Source organism: Tiliqua scincoides, chromosome 16, assembly GCF_035046505.1.
Source record: "Tiliqua scincoides isolate rTilSci1 chromosome 16, rTilSci1.hap2, whole genome shotgun sequence".
Lineage (NCBI taxonomy): Eukaryota > Metazoa > Chordata > Lepidosauria > Squamata > Scincidae > Tiliqua > Tiliqua scincoides.
The window spans coordinates 6,841,262-6,859,855 of NC_089836.1; the positions used below are offsets into that span (position 1 = coordinate 6,841,262).

The 18,594-nt window shown below is 49.6% G+C and overlaps 2 protein-coding genes across 2 annotated transcripts; one reads left to right on the forward strand and one right to left on the reverse strand.

Moving 5' to 3' along the window:
• Nucleotides 1-1,598: 1,598 nt before the first annotated feature.
• Nucleotides 1,599-8,948, reverse strand: PAXX (PAXX non-homologous end joining factor). The gene is made up of 7 exons (XM_066610799.1): nt 8,768-8,948; nt 6,052-6,112; nt 5,057-5,106; nt 4,204-4,397; nt 3,579-3,650; nt 2,481-2,568; nt 1,599-1,953 (listed from the first exon to the last, which is right to left on the reverse strand). Exons 1-7 carry the CDS (start codon nt 8,857-8,859, stop codon nt 1,914-1,916), a joined length of 597 nt encoding a protein of 198 aa, XP_066466896.1. The 5' UTR covers nt 8,860-8,948; the 3' UTR covers nt 1,599-1,913.
• A 37-nt stretch (nt 8,949-8,985) lies between these two features.
• TMEM141 (transmembrane protein 141) lies at nt 8,986-12,108 on the forward strand. The gene is made up of 5 exons (XM_066610785.1): nt 8,986-9,104; nt 9,927-9,993; nt 10,370-10,450; nt 10,650-10,757; nt 11,339-12,108. The coding sequence occupies exons 1-5, from the start codon at nt 9,051-9,053 to the stop codon at nt 11,416-11,418; spliced, it is 390 nt and encodes a 129-aa protein (XP_066466882.1). The 5' UTR covers nt 8,986-9,050; the 3' UTR covers nt 11,419-12,108.
• The last annotated feature ends 6,486 nt before the right edge of the window (nt 12,109-18,594 follow it).

The window sequence follows — 18,594 nt, forward strand, 5'->3', positions numbered from 1 at the left end:
TGCTCACCACTGGTTGCCCTCCCCGACCCCATCCTTTCTGACAGCCCCACATGTCAATGCTCACTCTTCGGATGACTGCAGAAAGGACCAACGGGTTCTCACAGTCAGAAAACAAAGGAGCTGAAAGGAACCATTGACAAGGCGTGCCACTAATCTTGTGCATTCAGGTGAAGTGGATCACCTTCCTCCAAGGCACCTCTGCACTTGAGGGCCAGATCCATATTCACAAAGATGGAAGATTCACACAGGAGTGGAGGGGGCCAAGGCTTGGGGGTAAAAGGGCAGCAGACTGCTCCGTGTCCAAACAGCAAATCCTCACTCAGTGGTCAAGAGGTTCTTGGAAACTTTAAGCAAAACAACTTACAACAAAACCAACTTTCCCATTGGCTAACCGATCTACACTCGTGAGATGAGAAGCTGCAGCTGATGAAATTCCCTCTTCTACACAACTGTTTAAAGGTCCGCAAGCTCTAAAGTTAAAATGTCGGCCACCCCTGATATATGTAAACCAGAACTGCGTTCCCACAGCATATTTCTGGGCACTAAAACATCACCAAACTGCTAAAAAGACCCCAAACACTTCTATTATTAGACACTGAAATAAATGTGAGCTGTCCAGGCCGAAGGAACCCATGCAGACATAGGGAGAACCTGCAAACTCCATACAGACAGTGGCCCTGGCCAGGAATCAAGTTTTTTTTTCCTCTTTACAACTTGTAGAAGCTGCATTACAACCCAAAACACTTCATGAAATTCAACAGGTTTTCTCCATATCAGGAGAAACTGCACCAGCTGAATTTCTGTCTGTCATCCCATCCTAATTGACCCAAAAATGCTGCCAGATGGCACACTCCCCCCACCCCCAGTGCCAAAGGGACACAGAAAATAACAACAGTGGTTAATCTGGCTTCAGAATGAGGTTTGTTACCTTTTATGCAACCCACAAAAACAAGCTCTAGAACTGCAGCGCCAGTGTTTTGAGGTCACTGTTTGAAAGTCTCATTGTTGGCGTTTAATTTTTAAATACAGGTGCAGAAATATTAAACAGTCAGGAAGTGCTCATTGCTAATGCATGTTGAGGCAGAAAGCAGTGTAAGATTAATGTAGCGGAAGTCAGCAGGAAGCACAAAGGTGGGGAGTAGGAATGGGGAGAGGGCAGCTGCCTTGCACAAGGCAGATCCCTTGTGTCACCCAAGAACATGTGCAGATTTTGCACAGCAAGACCCAATGCGATGCCCATCTTTGGAAGGGACAGAGGGCCAGTGGCTCCCTGTCCGATGACAACCAGTACCACTGAGCCACAAAAGGAGGAACCCCTTACAGGTCAAGAAAAGCTCTACAGGAAGGTGCCCGCTGAGAAAACAAAAGCAGTGGTGAAACCACCTTCCTGAATTCAGCCGGAAGGGAAAGCCCACACTCTGATTCAGAGAAGAAGAGAAAGTGGGAAGTGATTCTTTAAAGAAAGACCAATAGCCCCAGTACCAGACCTCCTGCCACCAGGTGGAGAGCCCAGTTCTGCTGTCCCTTCCCCTGCTGCAGACCAGCTGCTGCAGGAGGGTAGGTAGGAGTCTTCTCAAGGAGGCAGAACCCAGACGGGAAGCTCAGGAGCATTCCAGCTTTATTTGAGACATATTTCATTAAATACATTTAAAAAGCTCCTTCCCAGAGCCAGCTGCCCAAGAGACCAGTTACAGGCAGGACGTCCAGCAGGCCTCTCCAGCAGTCACCCCCAGAAAAGCCATCGAGGTGAAACGGCCCCTGGGCCCAATTTCATCAACAGAGGGCTGGACGTTTCTCCTTCAGTTCGGAGCACAAACAGACGGGAAACTCATCTGCTTGCAAATACATATGCAGCCAGACATCTTGTTAAAACTTCCACGAAGGGGGCTCCAGGTCTGCCGTGGCCGACACACTCAGAGATCGTCAAAGTCTACCCCTGTTGGTGCCTTCTTACTGGTAAAAAAAGGAGAAGGAAGTTGGTTGTATAATACATTTCAGATGGATATGTGGAAGATGAAACAGATTTCTAAACTTGAGGTGGAGGAAAAAGCTGATCATATCCTGTTGGTTCATGGACCAGAGTCTCCTTTACCAAGACTACATCAGGGTTTGAGTTTGGAAGTACAAAAGTCCAGACCAGAAGCAGAATTCACTGCTTCAGAGCCTTCGCTTTCATTAAAACAAATGAATTGCAATGAAAAGCTTGACCTTGTCTAGCGCAAAAGTCTTCTGTGCCAACGGGGGATGAAGGCTACGCTCTCCAGCCATCAGGGACTTGGACACCAGTGCCTCGCAATCGCTCACGACAAGGAGCAAAACCAAACTTATCAATGCACTTATATCTGTGCATAACACACAGCTGGTTTTGGTACAGAATCTTGGCATCTGTTTCCTCTCAGTGTCCAAAAATCAAATGCACCCATAACTAGAGCAGGGCACTCAGCCAAAGGGAAGCAGGAGCTTGATCTGGATTGAGTTACCTTTTGAATCCAGGGTTAATAAGCGACTCCCCAGGCAGCCGTCTCTTGGTTGCAGCCTGCCCAGCTCTGCTCTTCGGGGGGCTCAGCTCTGCCCAGCGGGGAAAAGGCCGAGAAAAGAAACAGCATGAAAAATGGTTGCTGTAGCTCCTTCTGGGTTCCTACAGCTTAGTCTTATACATCCATCACGCTAAACAGGGTGGAGGGAGGACCTGCCTTGTCCCTTTGGTGCCCACCCACAGACCTCCTGCAGAAAGAGAGAGCTGGGTGGAGCTTTCAAAGAAGGCTCATTCCCAGCCAATAAGGAGGCACCCAGTGCAATGATATCACAGCACTACCATGTGAATAGGATTTGGTGACAAAGTAACACCCCAAAGCCAAACTAGAGTGAGGGCAACACTTCTGTCTTTCGCTGTGAATGGGAGAATGCCATTTCTCAAGTTCCTCCTACACTGACCAAAGAGGCTTTCTCGAAAGCCATCCTGACTACAGGCAGACTTAGTTTGCAGAAGACAGAGGTTGGAACTGCATGCTTGCTGACGCCAAGGGCTGGCTCATCTAGGAGGCCAAATGAGGTAGCTGCCTCAGGGACCAGATTGATAGGGGCTAGTCAGGGCAGAGGACAGACTTCTCTTTTGCCTGCTCCTTTGCTGGTGTTGCTGCAGTTCCGCTCACAGCAGAGGGCAGCCTTCTGGCTTGCCTGCTCCTTTGCCAAGGAATGGGGAAAAACGGGAAAGAAAGAAGACTGCCTTGGATTAGCTGCAAGTAGAACTGCAACGCCAGCAGGAAACAGAGAAGCCTGCCCTCTAGCAGCCATGAATGGAACTGCAGCAAAGCTGGAAGAGGAACAGGCACTCAGCCTCCCACTCCCCAGATTGAAGGAGGAAAAGGGGGCCGCAGGGGCTGTGCAGAATAGGAAGTGTGGAGGAACAGAGAGTGGAGGGCTAAAGCAAAAGCACTTGATGCCCACCACGCTCCACACTTCAGCCTCTTCCAATCCAGAGAAAGGGAGATCACCAGGTAAGGGGGTTAGCGTTTGGCATAGACCCTCCCTGGAATGAATCTCAAGCCACGCAAGCCTAGTCAAGCACCACCTCTTACCTGCAGCAAAAAGACCTGGATTTCTCCATGTGTTCTTTTCGGGGCTGATGTTCGGAGAGGGAACAGCTGTCTCTGCAGAGAAGGGAAGATATGTGTGAGTTCATTTCTGCCTACGGCTGCTGTTCATCCATACTCCAAAACCAATCTGGATTTGGTATTTTGTCATACAAAAGCCTGCACTCCAGATTCTCCTCCCTTGCTTTGTTGGAAACTCAAATTCTGCCCAGAACTGCAAAGATGAATGGCTCTTACGCAAGGGAGAAGTTGCAGGCAGATTCAAAGTGGGAGATCACTGACATTCTCTCCTTCCGCCAGCATGCAGAAACATGTCCAGTGGGCCCACCTTATCTGCAGGCTAGGCATTCATGAATTGGCCTCAGGGCCTCAGAGACCCCCCCCCCCAGATGCGACAGGAAGTGCCAGTCATATCTGGAAGGTCTTCTGAGGTACAGGGAGGTTGCGCGTGACTTCCCTGCACCTCAGAAGGTGCCCTGGAGCCTTCTGAAAGGGACTTCCAGTGGGCCAGAGCACCGCCCCCCCCCCCCAGGGTTTCACTCTCTGCAGAATTTTGTATTCATGGAACGTATCTCCGGCAGATACCAAAGGCCAACTGTATAGACTGTACCTTGAAGGCGTTTCTCCAACGTCTGCACCTGCTCCACCAAGCCAAACATCAGCTCCTGGAGTTGCTTCCTTGCTTCAGAGAGAGGGAGTCGGAAGAGGTCGAAGGTGAGGGGGACTTGCCCACCATTTTGGAACTGTAGGACGGCTTTGCTGTCACGCACGGTCAGTGTCGGCTCCTGGCCTGCCAAGGCTTCTCTGCAGAGGATAGAAGGAAAGTGATCAATTAATAATTGTTACTGTTAATACAGATTGAGTAGTCCTTATCCAAAATGCTTGGAATTAGAAGCATTGTGTGATTCTGGGTCACGCCAACCAGAAGTTGTTTCCAAAGCGTCATTGAGTGCTCTGCACAGTTTTGAAGCTCTATGGTAGGAAAGGCTATTTTCTGACTTATTTTGATTTTTAAAAACACTTTTAAAAGCAAGCCCCAGTATCCACAGATCTTGGTATCTGCAAGGAGGTGGAACTGAATTCCCTGGGGATACAGAGGGCTGACTGTAGTAAGTGACAGGGTTCCAGAAGGCTCACTTCAGATATCGCATTGCAGGGTGCATGATACCTTCTTCCAGTATCAGGGGTCAAGATGACATTTGACCTTCGGAAGAAGAATTGCATTGCGAACATGTACACTAAGGGCACAATCCTAACCAGGTCTACTTAGAAGTAAGTCCTATTTTGTTCAATGGGGCTTAACTCTCAGGAAAGTGTGGTTGGGATTGCAGCCTAACTTTCATCCCAACATCTCAAAGACAGGTGAAAGATGGAGTGAATTAAGAGGCAGGTTAAAACTGCATTTAGTCAAATATACTTGCAATAAGGAAGGGAAAAGAATGTCAATAGTGACAGATGCTCACCTGAGTTTAGAACTGGAGTCAGTGGAAGAACCCAGTTCATCCCGTGACACCTGGGAGGAGAGAGAGAAAGATTATGCAGAGCTAAGACCTGCATTCTCCAGCTAGCAAGCACAATATGAACATCTGAGGTGTGTAATTTGCAAAGCCTTCTGGCTTGTGCGCTTCCCAAAAGCATTTAGCTGGCTACTGGGACAAACAGAAATGCAATCTCAATGGACCATTTCGTCTGAACCAGCAGGACTCTTCTTCTGCTGTAAGTCATGATAGCTCAGAATTGAACCTCCATGTTCAGGGGCAGGCTATCTCAGACAGCCAGATATTGGGACCTCAAAACAGGAGAAAGCTGCTTTGCAGGATCCCCGGAGGCAGGTTTAGAACCTTCTGGAAATTGTCACAATCTCTTCTGGACTTCACCATACAGAAAAATTTAGCAAACTAGGCCACCTTGCTGCTTATCTCCATCCCCAGGTCATTTATGAACAAGTCTAGGACCTAAATAAATATCTCCCTTACCTGAAGAGTATCCCGATGCTAGCCCAACACCCATAGGATCCAATGGTAGCCATTTTGGTGCTGCTGGAACTGATGGAGCCCTGGGTGCTGCCAACCATAGGATCAGGCTGCCTGGCATTTCTGAGCTAGCCTGTGGGGGGGGGGGGTCCAAGTACTCTTCAAAATCCTGCCTTTCCCACTTCCCCCCATCTGGTTCAGGGCTGGGTTCCGCTGAGCCAAGCTGCATTGGGAGAGCGGTCACTTTTGGTCACTCCCCAGGATGCCTCGAGATTCCCTGGGGTCATTTCCCTGCCTCCCCAGGGCATTTTGAAGCACAGATTGAGAAACCTGGGTCTATTGTGAACGTTATAGCTGGCAGGGGGTGGACTTGATGACCTTGCATGTCCCTTCCAACCTTGCAATCCTAGAAGGCAGTAGAGGAAGGGGTTAGTTTTCAAATGCAGATCCTCAGGCACTCCAATCCAGGAGCTTCTCACACTTACGTCTCCATCCTGATTGTCCGACTCGACATCGCAGCTCCAGAATTCAGACGCGTTTGTGACACTGAGGAAGAAGAGAAGACACAGAGAGCTGAAATTGTTCAAGGTCTTGTACATAAATGAAGATTTTACACAGGCCTCTTAGGACATCAAATGGGAAGTATTAATCGCAGAGGAAGGGGCTTGCCTAACATAGGCTACTTAGGGCCCAGTTCTATCCAACTTTCCAGTGCCGGTGCAGCCCCACTGCAAGGAAACAAACATTCCTTAACCTTGAGAAGGACTTTCAGAAGGCATTTGACACGGTCCCTCACCAAAGGCTACTGAAAAAACTCCACAGTCAGGGAATTAGAGGACAGGTCCTCTCGTGGATTGAGAACTGGTTGGAGGCCAGGAAGCAGAGAGTGGGTGTCAATGGGCAATTTTCACAATGGAGAGAGGTGAAAAGCGGTGTGCCCCAAGGATCTGTCCTGGGACCGGTGCTTTTCAACCTCTTCATAAATGACCTGGAGACAGGATTGAGCAGTGAAGTGGCTAAGTTTGCAGACGACACCAAACTTTTCCGAGTGGTAAAGACCAGAAGTGATTGTGAGGAGCTCCAGAAGGATCTCTCCAGACTGGCGGAATGGGCAGCAAAATGGCAGATGCGCTTCAATGTCAGTAAGTGTAAAGTCATGCACATTGGGGCAAAAAATCAAAACTTTAGATATAGGCTGATGGGTTCTGAGCTGTCTGTGACAGATCAGGAGAGAGATCTTGGGGTGGTGGTGGTGAGGTCGATGAAAGTGTCGACCCAATGTGCGGCGGCAGTGAAGAAGGCCAATTCTATGCTTGGGATCATTAGGAAGGGTATTGAGAACAAAACGGCTAATATTATAATGCCGTTGTACAAATCGATGGTAAGGCCACACCTGGAGTATTGTGTCCAGTTCTGGTCGCCGCATCTCAAAAAAGACATAGTGGAAATGGAAAAGGTGCAAAAGAGAGCGACTAAGCTGATTACGGGGCTGGGGCACCTTCCTTATGAGGAAAGGCTACGGCGTTTGGGCCTCTTCAGCCTAGAAAAGAGACGCTTGAGGGGGGACATGATTGAGACATACAAAATTATGCAGGGGATGGACAGAGTGGATAGGGAGATGCTCTTTACACTCTCACATAATACCAGAACCAGGGGACATCCACTAAAATTGAGTGTTGGGCGGGTTAGGACAGACAAAAGAAAATATTTCTTTACTCAGCGCGTGGTCAGTCTGTGGAACTCCTTGCCACAGGATGTGGTGCTGGCGTCTAGCCTAGACGCCTTTAAAAGGGGATTGGACAAGTTTCTGGAGGAAAAATCCATTATGGGGTACAAGCCATGATGTGTATGCGCAACCTCCTGATTTTAGGAATGGGTTAAGTCAGAATGCCAGATGTAGGGGAGAGCACCAGGACGAGGTCTCTTGTTATCTGGTGTGCTCCCTGGGGCATTTGGTGGGCCGCTGTGAGATACAGGAAGCTGGACTAGATGGGCCTATGGCCTGATCCAGTGGGGCTGTTCTTATGTTCTTATGTTCTTATGAGGAGGCCTCCAAGACTGCCCTCCCAACACAGGATTCATCACATATCCTGTTGGGAGTAAAAGGGGTGATTTGTACCCAGGCCCCAAAGGAGGGGGCCCAGAAACTTCCAAGATTATTCCAGACTATTCTCAGCATACGTAATACCTGGTTTAGATACACTAGAATTAAAACTTTGAAGAGAAACCTACATAGCAATGATGAATAGGCAAAGAATGTCAGTTTGCCTTTAACAACTCAGGCAGGAACAGGCAGTTAAGCTGGCGGCCAACTAACCCTTGGAAGGATGCAAATTCTTTGTCACCCCTAAAGAAGCTTTCCACCCTACAATATCCTTTAATCCGTGGCTTAAAGAGAAACACTTCAAAGGATGTTTTAAACCAGAGGTGTCAAACTTGTTTCACGCCCGAAGAGGCCTGAAGTGAGCTCTGCTGAAGCAGGAAGTGACATCATTAAGCAGATGAGGGCCAGACAGAAACACTTAGTTCTCACCCAGAAATGCATGAGCTGCAAATGACAGAAAATGAGTCAATTTTGCTCATACTTTGCTCATACTCTGGGGCATTTGGTGGGCCGCTGTGAGATACAGGAAGCTGGACTAGATGGGCCTATGGCCTGATCCAGCGGGGCTGTTCTTATGTTATGTACAGTACTTTCAATATAATATGAGAGTCCAATTATTGTGCTGGGAGAACCCAGTTATAATGGGGGCCGGTTAAATGGCTTCCAGGGGCTGCATTAAGCTCGTGGGCCTCGTGTCTGACACCCCTGGTTTAAACTATTCCAGCTGTCGCCAGCCTCCCCCCTACCCCAGAGGTTCCCAAACTTTTGAGCATCAGGACCCCCCACCCTCAGAGTTTCCCTTTATCAGCCCCTCAAGCCTGGGCTCAAGTGGCTGGGTGGTGAGGGGCAGCAGGGCTCCCCTCTAACCTGACAGTTACGCCCACCACCAAGAACTGGGTCACCACCCACTGGTGGGTTTGAGAACCGCTGCCGTCGCCACTCTCCCCCCAGGAAACTTGGCAACCCCCGATAAAAGCCCTCCCGGGGGCCCTAGCCCCACTGATGCCAGGGGCAGAGCAGGAGAGAGCCAGGGCACTCTGCAAGTGCCAGCCCAGCCCTGCGCCCCAGCGCGGGATCGGGGCCCCAGGCGCACTCACTGGAGCCGGAGAGGGTCTCCCCCGGGGCTGCAGAAGCAGAGGAAGCGCTGTCCGTCGTGCTGGACGGCCCGGAGGGGTCCCGGGGGAGCCATGCCAGCGCAGGGCGTCCCGGGGGCGCACAGCCAGCCGCTGCCCCCCGGCCGCCGGCCTCGGACAGCAGCCCCTCCGCCGGGCCTGCAGATGGAGCTGCCGCGCGGGGCGGAGAGCCAGGAAGGGGAAGCCCGCGGCGGCACCGCCCGGCCGTGCGCCCCGGAGCCGCCCGTGGCGCAGCCGCAGCCTGGCCATGGTGAACGTGGGGCTGGCGCGCGTGGACGAGGCCGTGGCCAGCAAGCACCCGGTGGGCTGCCAGCGCCCCCCCCTCCAAGGGCGCTTCCCAGCGGAGAGGGGCCGCTGCGCCCCTCCAAAGCCCGGGGAGCGCCTTCCTGCCCCGCCTCCCAGCACTGGTGCCACCCCGGCCCCACTTTCCCGGGAGGAGGCCCCATTGACTGGAATTCTGAGTAGCCCTGCCTCGGATCAGGCTCTGGATCTGCCCAGGACAGGGTTGGCGGCAGCAGCTCTCCAGAATCTCCCCCAGCCCTGCCTGGGCATTTGCTTGGCTGGTGGGCACTGAGGGCTTCTTCTTCTAAGCAGGGACATGCAGTGGGTGGGGAGGCAGGTGAGGCAGAGCCTCTCCACTGGTCCTTCCAAAAGCTGTACCGCATGGGAAGTGTGCAGGCAGAGCACATGGGGCTGGGAGTGCTTGCACACCTCACAGGCGGCAGTGCTTTCCAAAGGATCCTAGGGGGGAAGCTCTAGACCTGCCCCCCCCACCACACATCTCTGCTTCTTAGTCGTGTTTTAGAACAGGGGTTCCCAAACTTCGTAGCATCAGGACTCCCCTTTAAAAAAAAGGTTTCACTATTTGGTATCAGTGGTGAGTCAAATCAGTGGATCCCAAATCAGTGGATTCCAAGGTCTTCACCTGTATTGCATTGAAAAGAAGCAGGAGAGTTTGTGGAGGTGGAGAGAGGTCTGTCCACCACTGGGAGCCAGGATGGCCAAATGGCACCTCTCAGTTCAGAGACAGTCTCTCCAAAGGGGCAGGAAGGATATGAACAGACCCCCTTTTTGTGGTTTTGATCCGGTTATTTTCCCATTATATTTCTCCTCTGTTTTCCAGGGGCTGCAAGAATACACCGCCTGCCAATCATTTGCGTTCATGAAGGGAATGGCGACCTTTATCACAGGTGAGCTCCCTGCTCAATGTATAAAATGGAGGCTGGTTGTGTGTGTATGTGTCAGAAATCACAGCTCTTTCTGTCTAGAAATTATACTCCCCAGTCCAAAAGTCCTGATCCTTTTGGTATCGGGAATGTGCTGCTCTTCCATGCCCCCCTCCCTAAATCCCTGCACACAGAAAACGAGCATGCTAGGGAAATAGTGATGCACCAGCTTTCTGTGTGCAGGGAATTGTTTATATTTGGGGAGGCATTAAGAATGTTAGAAAAGCCATGCTGGAACAGGCCAAATGCCTCCCTAGCCCAGTGTCGTGCGTTTGATGAAGGCAACGTTAGCTGTGGTGCTAACGGCACTAATTCAGATCTCTGTGTCTCTTTTGAACAGGCACTGGAATGGCCTTTGCACTTCAAAAACTCAACCGGAAGCTGTCTTACCCACTCCAGTGGCATGTCTTAATCTCCTTGGGTTGGTATCCAAAGAAATTCAGCATTGCTAGGATTTTACCTACAAGCCTGTGTTATCCTGCATAGCTGCTAAAAATATTTTAAGGCAATGCAGTTTAGTTGATTTAGTGGTTGAGCTCATTATATGTGTTTAAGAGCTTCCAAGCTCTCTTTCGGACCTTTTCTGGTTTGCCAGTCTCTCTTTCTCTGGGCATTTGTAGTTGTGGGCTCGGCTGCCAGCTATGCAGTGACTCGGAGGGAGACACAGAGGTGTTCTGATTTGTGGATCTTCCTGGAGAGCGAGCCGCCCCTCCAAGATGCAGCCAAAGGTGAATAGATGGCCATGCGAAAAGGGAGATTGCAGGGCTGGGGGAAAGTACAGAAAAAGGATAACCAAGAGGATCAAAATAGCTGGGACTTTAGGGGGTGGGGCAAGAAGGCAAAAGGGAGATAGAGACTGAACAGAATAAGTTTAGAAATACTCTGCATAGTTTAATCTGCCCCCTCTAGTCGTGAAGTAGGGCAAAGAGCCATTCACATTTTCAAGCTTGTTTCTAGAAAAGCCTGAGGGGTAGAAACCTTTTTAAAAAAATTTACGCACGCTGAGATTTCACTGAGTCAGACGCACATACGTACTGATCGGATATGCTAGATGGGACCTTGTTCTTCAGAGGCGATCTACCTCGGTGTATGAGAAGTTGGGAAATCAGTAACGGCGAGGCCTCCTGGCTTCATGCCCTCCTTGCGTTGCCCACAACTGCATCTTTGTTGGTCCAAACAGCCAATGCGGTCTTTCATTTACGCAAGTCTCCCTCAATGACTGAATTCAGATTGCAAAATTGTGTATGCGTTTGTGTCCCTAAATCTGTGTGACCTGCATGACTTTCATTCCTTCTTTTCCCCTCTGCAGAGCAAGTGCCCAGTTTGGATCCCAAAGTGAAGACTGAGACTGGTGTGAAAAAGAACCTGTATGGCGATGTGGTGGAATAGCTGGACACTCAATCTTACATGTGATCATTTTGGGTCTTTTCATGCCTGCTGATTCTTTTACCCTCTTAGTAGAGTTCACAGCTTACATCCACTGAGTCTGCGGCTTGGAGAGGTTGCTGGGCAGTGGGGGAATTAAGGACTGCTTCTGTGCTTGTAACAACCACTGGATGTTCAGAAATCAGCTGTGATAATCTCACTACAGTTGAAGGCACAGGAAGTGGGGCCAGTGCAAAAGCTGGCAGTTCTTCAGGCCAATCAGAAACAGATGGGATTTCCAAATCCATCCTTCCCATAGGGGAAGGACAAGACCCTTAATGAAAAAAGAACTACACACTGTTTATAATTTAAACAGCACAAGCCTTTAAATCTTTGAAACGAGGGGGAAAAAAAGAGGGGATGATAAGCAGGAATCCAAATTACAAAAGAGGAAAGAGATGGGGGCTGCCTGAAAATACGAAGAGACGTACTCAGCTATCAGATGGAACTCTTAAGAACATGTTGTATTTATTTGTTTTGGTATGGAACTGTTTAAAATGCAGAAGTTCCATTCTGGGATTCAGGGCCTTCCAGAAATGACTGAGGCCCTACTTGGTTGATGGATTGCCAGTCCAGTGCCCATTTTGTTATTGGCTTTTTTCATGAACCTCTGACTGGCCTTACAAGGCCACGAAAATATATTGCAAGACAGAAGGTGCCAGGTGTTGTTTTTTTTAATTGCGATAGTTTAAAAGAGGACATACAGCAGGATTTTTCACAGTGTTGATAAACATTTGAGCAAAAGCACAAGAAGTACGCAGTAGCTTTCTGTTGTTTTTTTTCTCAATTGTTGATTACGTTTTGCCACCTAATCGTGGACAAAGGGAAACTTGCTTGCAGTTCCTCTTTGTTTAAGCACAACCCCTTCAGAATGTGCATCGCTCTGTGGTGGGGGGGAGAAAAAGAGGAGCAGTGTCATCGCAAGGGACAGGAGTGGGAAGTATCAAGTCCATGGGGCAGGTGCGAGGGACTTACCATTGGCATCTGGGTAGAGGATGCTGCGCTTGCTGAATCCCAGAGATCCTGCATGTTGTCCAAATTTTTCTGCAATGGTATTTGACACGTCTGATCCCCTAGCTTGAGACACAACCAAGGAATTGAACAAACCTTTTGCCAGGCTGTTTGCTTAGCTCCCAGAAAGATCCCATTCTCTGTTTGAAATCTTCTCCAGCTCCCCCCTCTTCCCACTGCCTTCTTCCCCAGGGCTGTGTGTTGCAAGAAATTAAATGTGATCACCTTTTTGCTGAAGTGGGCTGAACACATTGAGAAGTAGGAACACTCTTGCCAAACAGAAGACTAAGAAACTGGAAAACAGTTCTGGTTTGTGTGCACCATCTCTCATGCCAGTGTCTTATGCTCTTGGCTACTGGGCTACACTATTGCCTTTCTTGCACACCCACTGCAGAACACATACCAAAGAGATACAGCGCAGTGTCATCGGAGGTCTGGATGTGAAGAACAAGGTAGCTGTTGTAATCCGTAGCCACGAAATGGACGGTGCTTTGGCTGCCATAGGAAACTAGACCAGAGGAGATGTGTTAAAGGAGATGGCACCATCACAGAATGGCTGGCTGAGCCCCCCAACCCACTCAACCTCCCCTTGCCAAAGTGTATTAGCTTAGAATACATTAAAACTATGAAGTTTAGTTTCCAGCTTTGCTTTTCTCCTAGGCTCTCCATCTTCAAATTTTCATAGGGAAAATAGCTTGAACTCCCTCCAGCTGGAAAACACATTTCTACTTTGATGAATTACGCTCAGTGGAATTTTTAACTCTACCTCCCCCCCCCCCCACAAGGCAAATGGGAAACTCACTGTTTATCAGGCCGTAGTCTGTGCCCAAAGGGAATTGACCTGGCTGGTTCAAGGCCTCCAGTTTGAACTCCCATGTCTCTCCCAATTAAACTGGAGGGTTTTCCAGCACCTTGGAGATGGCTCATCCAGACATGATATGGAAAAATGCCAACTAACGTGTTCCTGATACCCTTTCTGTCAATGACCAATACCTGTGGCAACCTGGCTTGGTCCTGGCCATACCTGCCAACTGACTCTCCACCCACCCAACTACAGCATAGAGGAAGTCTCTCCATCACCCACATCCTCCTTGAACAGCAGTTTCGTCCCCCACCAACCAGCATCTGGCACATCAGAAGCTGCTCTTGAAAGCTACTGTCAGTCACAGTGCTCATCATACTCCAATGTTGCTATCGACAAGTAAAGATGCAAATAGATAAGGTGAAAAGGTGCTGCAGCTGCAGAATGTAAGGTAAGTTCCATACTAGACTCGGGGAGTTCAAAGCAGCAGCTACTTACCGAAAATATTGAATTGACCAGGTATGTTGGTGTGTCGGTACCGACTGCTCACCTGTCTGCAGGTGTTCCTACTGTAGAGAGAGAGAGAGAGAGAGACTTTTACGCAAGGCACCCTTTCCCCTTTTCCAGAACTTGCTCCACAAAAGGGGGGCATTGCTCCATTAGGAAGGGAAAAGACCAAAACAGGAAATGACCTCCCTCACCCCTTGCCTGGAGGGAGGCAATTACCAGAAAGCCCTTGGCATGAAAGCCAGTGGCTATAGGTGTGATGATCTGGGAGGTCACCTGGCCTGACCAGCCTGAATGCACTTCACTTGTCCTCTGTATTGCTAGCCCCCATTTAGATCTGAGATGTTTCTAAATTCCATTTCATTGTATTTTAAATTACTGCAGCTCACTCCAAGTCTCTGGGATGAATGAGCTAGCTAGACCCTTAAATGAAGTATAATAAATTCCTATGTAGGACTCAGTAGCTGGAGAAGAACGCAGACTGATGAAAATATGTGAATCGGACTTCTTTTTGTAGGCAGTCTTAGCAGGGCTTGTGTGCGTCTGTGGTACTTACATCTCAATTTTCTTCTGGACAGAGAGGTCTCCTCTAGGCAGAGGCATTATCCGGATATGTGGCCCAACAACCTCCGACTCTGCTCCTTTGAGGACCATTGCAATTCGGTGCCAGACCCCTTCCACCTAGAGGCAAGGAGTCCCACAAGGATCATTTTCTGCCCTCTGCTGGTTGGCTGTAGTGTGATGTATTGTGAATTTACATAGAGTGAATCCATGAAGTATGAGTGCAGTTGCACACATGACTTAATTTTCAATAAAGCAAGTCGTAAGGAAGGGGAGAAGGGGAGCCCAGTGACTCATCCATGAAAGCAGAGAGGGAGGAAATTCTATAAAGTTGGTGCCACTACGAAGAAGGCCTTACTCCTTGACGCCCCCCCCCCACCAGTCAATGGCACCTGTAGAAGGGCCTCTGTTATAGAGCTGTATTATAAAGAGCCGGGTTATATAGAAGGCGGGGATCTCAAATACCCTGTTATGTTTTTAAATGTGAGCTGCTATGCAAAATAAGGGATATAAACTGAAGAGCAAATAGATGAAGAAGCAAATAGATGAAGATATTAAGCACATTCAGCAGCAACAACTGTGCCCCAGGAGGTTCTAGGTGTGTCCTCTGCCACTCACTCTCCCTCCCCACTTCTTTGCTAATGATCACATCTCTCCTGCAATCTCATTTTTGCTAGACACAGCACCTGTGTTTTTAATGTGTGGGGTCTGTTTATGTGCCTAGTGTGGCCTGGCCCTTCCTGATGCCTTTCAGCAATGAGAGGGCCCAGGCACCCTTGAACACCCTGCCTGGCTCTGTCCCTCTCACTATGTCTAGCAGAAGTGATGCAACGTGCTCAAGAAATGCAGAATAAATTACAGAAGACAAGACACAATGATGTACCCGTTTGCATGATATATTCAGGTGGCGGCACCCAGCTTAGCTTGTCACGGAATGTGGGTCATCCAGGGCCCAGCAATTCATTGTCATTATTATCTTAGCTCACAGCACACCTGCCAGGCTGGCAATAAAATACAGTGACCCAATCCTGCTCAGGGCTATACGCCCTCAGAAGCACTGCCACTGTGGCTGAATGTGCTACTGGGAGACTGTAGGCAGGGCAAGCTTTAAGCCAACTGGACCAACTGCTCCCAGCTGAACCCCGTGCCTAAGGGCCCCCTGCCCTAGGATAATCTATGCTAGTCTTGTACACAATTTTATATTAAAATGTGCTTAGATCCACTCGGCCCATTAACTCACATGCACTTTTTAAGCGCACACTTTGATGGCTTTCCATTCTACCATAGTGATATAAAGTTTCTGATACATTTTATTTCTATCTCTCAGATTCTACAGATCTTGGCTGCGAACCTGGGGTCCTGCAAAGATGTTTCCAATTGAGCCCCACAGCTCCTATGTCCGGTCCTGGGTCCAGGGCTGGCTCAAGGTCTCCTGGTACTTGAAGCAATGCCTCCAATGCTGCCTCCTCACCCAATGATATGCCCACTGCCCCTCACCTTTCTACTTCCTGACTCTGAAAAAGAAGAAGGGAACGGGGCAGGAGTCTGGAGGAGGAAAAAATTGGCAGGCTAGAGTGTTGGAGCTCTAGCCCACCAAGCTCTTCTCCTCCATGTTTCTCCTTCTGCTCCCTACCCCTTGTCCTTTTCAAATTAAAGGAATGGGAGGAGGTGGGTAGTAGCAGCAAGCAGTGGGAAAAGCTGCAGCCCTAGAAGTTCTCCCTCCTGATGGGAACATGACTCTTGTGGCATGGAAAGGAACTGCCAAAGCAGACTGTGCCTCCCACCAGACTCTCTGAGCTGCTCCCTAATTGGATGAGACCCCCTGCTTCCAAACTCTCTTACCCTTCGGTAGTTGAAGTCCTGCTGCACAGGGATCCCGGCTGCAAGGTGAAGCACACAGGTCAGGGTCAGGCCAAAGATGCACAGCACAGCTCTCATCTTGGTAATGGTTCTCCGTCACTCCAGCTCAAGGACCAGGAACCTGACAGTAGCAGCCAAAGAAATGACACAGCTCTGTAATGACTTGGGATAGCTGCTTCCCCAAACTCTTCCAAATGAATTCTCCTAATTTAGAGAGAGAGAGAGAGAGAGCATGCACACTCACTCCCTCCCTCCCTGCCTCTGGACATTAGAAAATGTTGCACTCATCAAGGCCTGCCCTCCAGGCCACCAATCATTTTGTAGGAGTTTGTAGTCAATCACAAAAACAAGAGTGGTGATGCTTGACAGAGTGTAGCCCCTGATGATCGCTTGCAACTTGTTCAGGAAACAGAGGGATCATTTTGGACAGAGGGAAGAGGCCAAGTCTACACAGTGCCCTTTTTGGGGACTACACGTTTGAGATTGAAGCACTTCCTGATTGAAGGGTATGGGAGAGGGAGAGACTGTAGGAAACAAACAAACGACACTGCTTGTTTGTATATAAAGCAGTTTTCCAGCCCTCTTGAAGCCAGCTCAGAGGCGGAGGACTTGGGCTTTTTTTAGGGGCATAAAGGGTCCAAGTGGCAATGGTATGCAATGCCTCCAACACACACCCTTTCCATCAAGCATCTCACCCATCTCATCCCCAGATCTTCTCCTGCCCCTTAGCCAAGCAAGAGGTGTGCACCCAGTTCCCTCCTCAGAGCAACCCAGCCTTCCAGACACTAAATGCTGTAATGATTTTGGGGGTGTCGCTGTGAATGCTAGTTGGCCAGTTTTTCTAAAGGGGTGCATGGGTGAAGGAGAAACCAAAGCAGTAGTTTGGAAAACATGCAGGCCTAAAAGAGACTAAGGCTGCTATCCTATCCACACTTACTTGGGAGTAAGTCCTATTGCCTATAATGGGACTTACGTCTATGTAGACATGCATAGGATTGGGCTCACAGACAGAGAAAGCTCCTTTCTAAGGGTGAAACTGATTCATGCAAGTGACCTGTTGGGACTTGAAGGACTGCTCTGCTGTTGGCCCCCACCTAATAACCTGGATATTTGCAGACAAGTCAAGTATTACAAAGGCACCTTAAGCCTCCACTAATCCCTCCTGCAAAGGAAGTCAAGAGCCTGTTAGCGCTGCCCTGGGAAGCCTCTCCTCTTGGGAAACTGGGGAGCACATGCAGCATAGACTCAGTGGTGCAAATTATCCCAGTGCTAAACAGAGAGTGAGAAAGGGACAGTGCCATGAGCTGCAAGGGGTCTTGCATTGCAGCAACTGGGTGCTCCAGCTACTGGGTGCTAACAGCGTGGGGGGTCTTCACCCCAAATTCCCGGCCAACTTGGCTAGCCACCCCAAAGGCCAGCCTGGTTCATCACCTCTCCACCCAGTTAGGACTCTGCCACTAACCGGTGGGTGAGCAAATGGGACAAAGAGAGGTCCCAGCACCCAAGCTCAGAAAAAAGGGTGACAGAGAAGAAGGCAGCAGAGACGCCTCACCTCACCCTCTCACGGCTTTTGCCCGGATCAGCTGCTAAGCAGGAGACTTCTGAGCAGGAGAAAACAAGGCGAGGCCCTTTATGGAGAACCAGCCAAGGGGAGGACTTGCAGTGAACCTATAAATCATTTTGCCCTGTTTTGCAATTCAAGAGGCTCTGCATGAGGTCTGCGTCTGTTTTGCTGCAAAGTCAACACTCGCTCCACCCATTTTGGCTGTTTAAGCCACCAACACAAGGTGCTGACTCAGTCCCCCATTAGCAGCACCTGTGAAATGGGCACAATGGAAGAAGGTAGCGCCTCTTCTTCTTGCCGAGTTGCAACAGGCACACGTGTGTAATGGCGCAGAGCAAACTGTACCACCCTCCAAGCATTGCAAATGCCCCCCCCATGTCATCTTGCAGGGTCTGCCCCCTCTGAATGAAATCAATCATTGCCCATTTTGGAAAGACTGTAGGATCATCCTGAAACCGTCCATTTAAGTAGCTGCCTCATGGACTCCTCTCCAAAGGCTCCTTGTGCTCCCCTCAGGGTTGCAATTTGCCTCCAGTCCTGCTACCTCGCAAGGTGAAAGGGAGCTGCTGCCTGAGGAACAAGAGGAAGGCCACAGAGCAGCCTCCATTTTGTTTGTGACTGGATTGTGTGATTGGCCACAGAGCCACCATTTTGCTCTCACCTTGCGCCACCCTTGGTTCCTCACGAGGTGAAGGGGCAGGCCAAATGCCGCCATCCCAGCAGGCCTGCATCATTACTGTGAGGGAGAAAAGCAAGCTGGGAACTGCACTGAGGTGAAAAGGAAGACCTGGTCACAGAGGACCAAAGGGAAGCCATCTTGGCACTTGACAGAGGA

What these genes read in the sequence shown, in the direction of transcription:
- TMEM141 (XM_066610785.1), top strand. Translation starts at nt 9,051, where the DNA reads ATGGTGAACGTGGGGCTGGCGCGCGTGGACGAGGCCGTGGCCAGCAAG. An exon ending in CCGTGGCCAGCAAGCACCCG is followed by an intron (nt 9,105 to 9,926) that starts GTGGGCTGCCAG and finishes TCTGTTTTCCAG; the next exon opens with GGGCTGCAAGAATACACCGC. An exon ending in AATGGCGACCTTTATCACAG is followed by an intron (nt 9,994 to 10,369) that starts GTGAGCTCCCTG and finishes TCTTTTGAACAG; the next exon opens with GCACTGGAATGGCCTTTGCA.
- PAXX (XM_066610799.1), bottom strand. Translation starts at nt 8,859, where the DNA reads ATGGCTCCCCCGGGACCCCTCCGGGCCGTCCAGCACGACGGACAGCGC. An exon ending in GGAGACCCTCTCCGGCTCCA is followed by an intron (nt 6,113 to 8,767) that starts GTGAGTGCGCCT and finishes CTTCTTCCTCAG; the next exon opens with TGTCACAAACGCGTCTGAAT. An exon ending in ATTAACCCTGGATTCAAAAG is followed by an intron (nt 1,954 to 2,480) that starts GTAACTCAATCC and finishes TTTTTTTACCAG; the next exon opens with TAAGAAGGCACCAACAGGGG.